Genomic DNA, 6,438 nt, shown 5'->3' with positions numbered 1-6,438 from the left:
CGGGAACAGGCCCTGAGCCCCACAGGAGGATGGAGCTGGGCCACAGCCAAATTCAGCCCAGGCCAAAGCTGGGCTCAGCAGCCAGGGCTGCCAAGAACTGAGGACAGAGTCTGGTGCTGACGAATGTCTTGGGCCCCCTCCCTGCTCCGTCCATGCCTCCAAGGGCACAGAGCAGCCTCCTCTCTGGGTCACTTGCCTGTTTGCAATGCCTTGCACAGGTGCTGGCCCTGCCCCACAAGGCCTGGCCTGAGTCCTGCCCCTGCACGCTCAGCCAGGCTGAGATGGACACTGATGGTTTCTGGGCCAGGCTCTCTGAGCCCAGCCCAGCTCCCTGCAAGCTCTGCCAGCTGCCCTGAGCTCTGGGCAGCACCAAGGGCCTCTCCCCAGCCCAGCCCAGCCAGTTCTGGCCCCACAGCTCTGCTCAGGCCAGGCTGCTCTGGGCACTGGCCCCACGGCCTCAGCCCCTGGCAAGGGCACAGCAGCAGCTGCAGCTCCCACAGGACTCAGCCCCAGCCATGGGGGAAGGTGCTTGGCCAAGGCCAAAGGAGGCACCCTGGCTGCCCTACTTCCTTCGGGCTGAGGTGCTGAGATCTCTGCAGCCCCTGCTACCACCCCATCTGCCCAGGGCAGCACAAGAGCCCCGGCCTTGGTGCCCTCAAGAGCTGCTCCGGCTTGAGGCCCAGGGCCCATACCAGAGCTGGGGCAGCCACAAAGCTGTGCTAATTTCTGTTCATTGCTGCTCTGATGGGGATGAATCCTCAGCCACCTGGAGGTTGCTGATAAATTTTACTACTCAAGAGGCCTCTTCTTTCTTCAGCTCTTCAGTTCAGGAATTCAGTGACAAACGCTCATAAATATTTGTACAAAACACCTGAACAAGAAAAGCTCCTAGGAATAATTTGTTTTCAATTTTCCTATGGTTAGTTAGGAACATTTCAGAAGTATATTGAAAATCAATATACGGTATTAAAAACAATGCAGAAAGAATTGTTTTGTCCTGTTTTCTTTTCTTGTTTATACATAGATTACCAGCAATGTCCAATTGATATTGATCCCCAGAACCTTCTAATGCAGCTAGAATAGATATGGAAAACAAGACTCTTCATGACTGACAATCAATTACACATGGTCTCCACCCCTCTCCACCATTTCCCTCATCCAACCCCTGGCACTCCTATGGATCAGGAATGGTGTGGGCAGCGGGAGCAGGGCTGTGATTCTTCCCCTGTGCTCAGCACTGGTTGGGCAGAACTTCAAGTGCTGTTTCCAGTTCTGGGGCCCCCAGTCCAGGAAGGACATGGAGGGGCTTGAGCATGTCCAGAGAAGGACAACAAGGCTGGGGAGGCATCTGGAACACAAGTCCTGTGAAAGGTGGCTGAGGGAGCTGGGGTTGTTTATGCTGGAGAAGAGGAGGCTCAGGGGGAGACCTCATCACTCTCTACAACTCCCTGACAGGAGGCTGCAGCCAGATAGGGATCAGTCTCTTCTCCCAGGGAACAGTGAGAGGACAAGAGGACACAGCCTTCAGCTGAACCTGGGGACATTTAGGCTGGACATTACAAAATATTCCTCACAGAAAGGGTGATTTGACATTGGAATGGGCTGTCCAGAAAGATGCGTGAGTCACTGTCCCTGGAGGTGTTTAAGGAAAGACTGGATGTGGCACTCAGTGCCATGGTCTGGGTGACGAGATGGTGTTGGGTCCCAGGTTGGACTTGATGCTCTCCAAGGTCTTTTCCGGCCTGGTTGATTCTCTGATGACTGTGACACTGCAGGGCCCTGGGGAAGCAAGGGGCCATTGTGACACTGCGGAGCCTGGTGGCACTAATAGGACCATGGTGACACTGTGTATGTCATGGCAGCACAGAACCAGGGGGCCATTGTGACACTGTGGGGCCGAATGGAAGCAAGGAGTCCAGTGTGACAGTCTGGGTCCAGGTGGAACCACAGAGGCCACTGTGACCCTGCGGGGCCTTGTGGAACTGAGGGGCCATTGTGCCACTGCGGAACCAAGGAGACCCTGCGGAGAGCACGGGGACAATGGAATCAAGGAGCCATTGCTCCATTGCAAGGACTCTGGGAACTGAGGGAACAATTGTGACACTGTGGTGCCCCATGGAAACAAGGGTCCCTGGTGACACTGAAGGATCTTGTGTCACGAGGGCTCCATTGTGACACTGCAGCACCAAGGAATTCATGGTGGCACTCTGAGGCCTCATCGAGCCAAAAGGCCACTGTGACCCTGCAGGGCCTTGTGGAACCATGCAGAGCATTGTGACAGAGCAGGACATGATGTCATGCTGAGGCCATTGTGAGACTGCAGGGCCCCATGGAACCAAGGGGTCAGTGCTGCTCCTCAGTGTCACATATTTTATGTGGACATATTTTATGAAAAATCCTTTTGCTAGGTGTTTTCCTCCTGAGAAGCAGAGAGGCCTCAGAAACGAAATGTAAGCAGTAATTATCTGCTGCTTTGGAATGCAAAAGTGGATCTTTGATTGGTTCTATGTGGTTGTTTTTAATGTCCAAGCACACTTTGGCTTTCTCGGACTCTCTGGTCAGTCACAGGATTTGTTTATCATTCCATTCTTTTCTATTGCTTGCTAGCCTTCTGATGAAATCCCTTCTTCTAATCTTTTAGGATAGTTTTAGTATATAATTTTCTTTCAATATAATATATATCATAAATTTATAAATCAGCTTTCTGAAACATAGATTCAAATTTCTTGTATCTTCCCTTGTTCTGTGACCTCTGTGAAAACCACCACACCTCATGGACTCCTAGAATGAAGGAAACATATTTGACACTGTGGTGGCCCTGGTGACCAAGAGGCCATTGTGACACTGTGGAACAAAGGAGAGCATTGTTGCACTGCCAGACCTCATGGAACCAAGGATCCATTGCGACACTGCAGACCCCTGGGGGACCACGGTGCCATTGTGACACTGCAGGGCCCAAGGGACTTTGTGACATAAAGGGTTCCCATTGAACCAAAGGGACATTGTGACACTGGGAGGCCTCATGGAATTATGGAGACCATCGTGACACTCTGGGGCCTCAACGGAACTTTGGTGACACCAAGTTGTCTGGGAGTGTTTATCTCCTGAAGGGTAGGAGGGTTCTGCATAGGGCCATGGATAGGCTGGATCCAGGGCCCAAATCCAACAAGGTGAGGTTTAACATGTCCAAGTGCCAGATCCTGCACTTTGGCCACAACAACCCCTGCAGCTCTACAGGCTGGGGACAGAGTGGCTAGACAGCAGCCAGGTAGAAAGGGACCTGCAGGGAATGATGGACAGAAGGCTGGACATAAGCCAGCAGTGTGCCCAGGTGGCCAAGGAGGCCAATGGCTCCTGGCCTGGATCAGGAATGATGTGGCCAGCAGGAGGAGGGCAGGGATTCTTCCTCTGTGCTCAGCACTCAAGTACTTCCCCTGGGCAGGACCTTGAGTGCTGAGTCCAGTTCTGGGGCCCCCATATTTAGGAAGGACATGGAGGGGCTGGAGTGTGTTCAGAGAAGGGCAACAAGGCTGGTGATGGATCTGGAGCACAAGTCCTGTGAGCAGCAGCTGAGGGAGCTGGGGTTGTTTATCCTGGAGAAGAGGAGGCTCAGGGGAGAAAAGGCAGTGTCAGGGCACAGGTTGGACTTGATGATTTCCAAGGTCTTTTCCAGCTTTGCTGATTCTGGGATTCTCTGCAAGAACCCTTGCAACAGTTGCAGGATGAGTCCTGGGCCTCCTCTTCAGAAGCTCCAGCAGCCCAGGTCCCTCAGCTTCTCCTGCCAGCCCCAAAGCCCATCCTGTCAGTCCCGCAGAGCCTCTGCAGCTCCTCCTCACTGCCCAGAACAGGGAGCCCCAGAGCCAGACAGAGCAGCCCAGATGTGCCCCCCTGGCCTGGGGTGCCTCTGGCAAGGGAGCAGCACCAGGCACTGCAGGAGCCTGCAGACAATTCCTGCAGCACTTGTAGGATGGTCCTGCTGCCCAAGGGACGTTCCCATGGTGCCAAGTCAGGAACTGCAATGGGGAGTGGGGCCGGAGAGGAAAGGGCAAACAGGGATGGGCTGTTTGCAGGGGAGGGAACAGGGCTGGGCAATAGGAAGGAATTTGTATAAGGAAAAGGAAAGAAAGCAAAGGTTAAGCCAAGGAAATGCTCAGGACAGTTTGGGGGTGGCTGCCAGGCAGCCCTGGCTCTGAGCAACAGTGTCTGCAGTGGGACAGCAAACTCCCAGCGCATGGGAACAAATTTTCTGGATGACTGCAGAGGCCAGGACAAAGCTCAGTGGTTTCCCTGCTGTCCCCCAGCCCTTGCTGGCCCCAGGGACTGATGGCATTTGTGCTCCCTCAGGTTCATGTCCCCACACCAACAGCATGGGGGTGCTCCCCCTGCTCTTTCCAATGCAAACGGGCTGCTGAGCCAGTGCTGCCATGTCTGTGCCTGCAAGGATGGGGCACCTGTGTGAGCTGGGGGAGAGGCCAGGGCTGCAGAGGGGGGATGATGTTGGCAGCTCCATGAGGATGCTCTGGGACGCTGCCCTGGGCTGTGCAGCGCACTGGGGATGGATCAGCCCCTGCTCTGCTGCTCCTTCCCGTCTGCCCCATGGCCCTTGCAGAGCCCCAGCCATGCTGTTTGCCCCTAGCCTGCCCATGGCCAGCCTGGGGATGCTCACAGGGCTTTTCTGTGGTGAGCATTGGCCTGGGCGTGTTCTTGAGAGAGCCTGGGCAAGGAGCCTGGAGCCCCCAGGCCCTGGCCTGAGGCGTCAGCGCTGCCCCAGCAGTGCCCATGGCCTGTCCCTGCTGCAGCCCCGGCACTGCCACCCCCAGGGCTGTGCCCGGCCCCGAGAGCACTCAGGCCCTGCAGCAACACCAGAGCCACCAGGGCAGCGGGGCAGGGCCACGGCAGCACTGGCAACACCAAGTGCTGCTGCTGCTGGGCACAGCTGCTGGGCCAGCACTGATCTGCCCCCAGCTCTGCACACAGACATTGCTGCTGCAGCTCCAGAGAAGGCAACAAAAGGGCATCTCTGCAGAAAACGTTGCTGGGACATCCTTTAGTTCATTTAAAGGCAGCAAGGGCATAGCCCCTCATTGACAAAGTCTGTGACCGTAGGGAAGATTGAGAGAAACAAAACGGGAAATGGCATAAACAGTGACCTTTCTTGGTAGACAAGATTAAAAGAGTAAATACAAGAAAAAACTCACAACCAAATGAACAAGAATTTCAAAAATTACTTTTATTACACATGATTGGCAGAAATTGGCCAGCTCTTTAATATTTCCAAAACCATCCAGTCAGCAGTCTCCTCACAGCGGCCTTGAGCTCCTGGTTCCTCAGGCTGTAGATGAGGGGGTTCAGGGCAGGAGGCACCACCGAGTACAGAACTGACAGGGCCAGATCCAGGGATGGGGAGGAGATGGAGGGGGGCTTAAGGTGAGCAAATGCTCCAGTGCTGAGGAACAGAGAGAGCACAGCCAGGTGAGGGAGGCAGGTGGAAAAGGCTTTGTGCTGTCCCTGCTGAGAGGGGATCCTCAACACAGCCCTGAAAATCTGCACATATGAGAAAACAATGAACACAAAACAACCGTAAAGCAGAAAAGCACTACCCATAAGAGGGCCAAGTTCCCTAATGTAGGAATTTGAGCAAGAGAGCTTGAGGATCTGGGGGATTTCACAGAAGAACTGGCCCAGGGCATTGCCATGGCACAGGGACAGGGAAAATGTATTGGCTGTGTGCAGAAGTGAATAGAGAAAGGCACTGGCCCAGGCAGCTGCTGCCATGTGGGCACAAGCTCTGCTGCCCAGGAGGGTCCCATAGTTCAGGGGCTTGCAGATGGACACGTAGCGGTCGTAGCACATGATGGTCAGCAGGAAATATTCTGCTGAGATGAAGAACATAAAGGAAAAGAGCTGAGCAGCACATCCAGTGTAGGAGATGTTCCTGGTGTCCCAGAGGGAATTGTGCATGGCTTTGGGGACAGTGGTGCAGATGCAGCCCAGGTCAATGAGGGCCAGGTTGAGCAGGAAGAAGAACATGGGCGTGTGCAGGTGGTGGCTGCAGGCTACGGCGCTGATGATGAGGCCGTTGGCCAGGAGGGCAGCCAGGGAGATGCCCAGCAAGAGGCAGAAGAGCAGGAGCTGCAGCTGCCGCGTGTCTGCCAATGGCAGCAGGAGGAAGTGGCTGATGGAGCTGCTGTTGGACATTTGGGATCCTGTTCATGGAGAAAAGGACAGTGAAGAGTTAGAGGAGATACCTGTAACCAAAATCCAAGCCATTTCCCATATACCATTCTCTGTAACACACACAGAATTGCTTCTGTATTTAAGGGTTCTGAGGTTTTCTTTTTGAGTTCCTCCCATGTCTCTCCTGGTAATCTTGGATATCAGAAATCCTCAACATTCTTTCTGCAACCAGGAGGAACAGCAAGTTCTGTGAGGCAAAGT

General features: G+C 54.2%; 1 protein-coding gene across 1 annotated transcript; it reads right to left on the bottom strand.

Annotated features, from left to right (window-relative positions):
- Window positions 1-5,265: 5,265 nt before the first annotated feature.
- LOC141729968 (olfactory receptor 14A16-like) lies at window positions 5,266-6,198 on the bottom strand. Its single transcript, XM_074546627.1, has one exon. It carries the CDS (start codon window positions 6,196-6,198, stop codon window positions 5,266-5,268), a length of 933 nt encoding a protein of 310 aa, XP_074402728.1.
- Window positions 6,199-6,438: the final 240 nt, after the last annotated feature.

This window comes from Zonotrichia albicollis, chromosome 8 (genome assembly GCF_047830755.1).
Source record: "Zonotrichia albicollis isolate bZonAlb1 chromosome 8, bZonAlb1.hap1, whole genome shotgun sequence".
NCBI classification, from domain to species: domain Eukaryota; kingdom Metazoa; phylum Chordata; class Aves; order Passeriformes; family Passerellidae; genus Zonotrichia; species Zonotrichia albicollis.
This window is presented reverse-complemented; position numbering and strand designations above follow the sequence as displayed.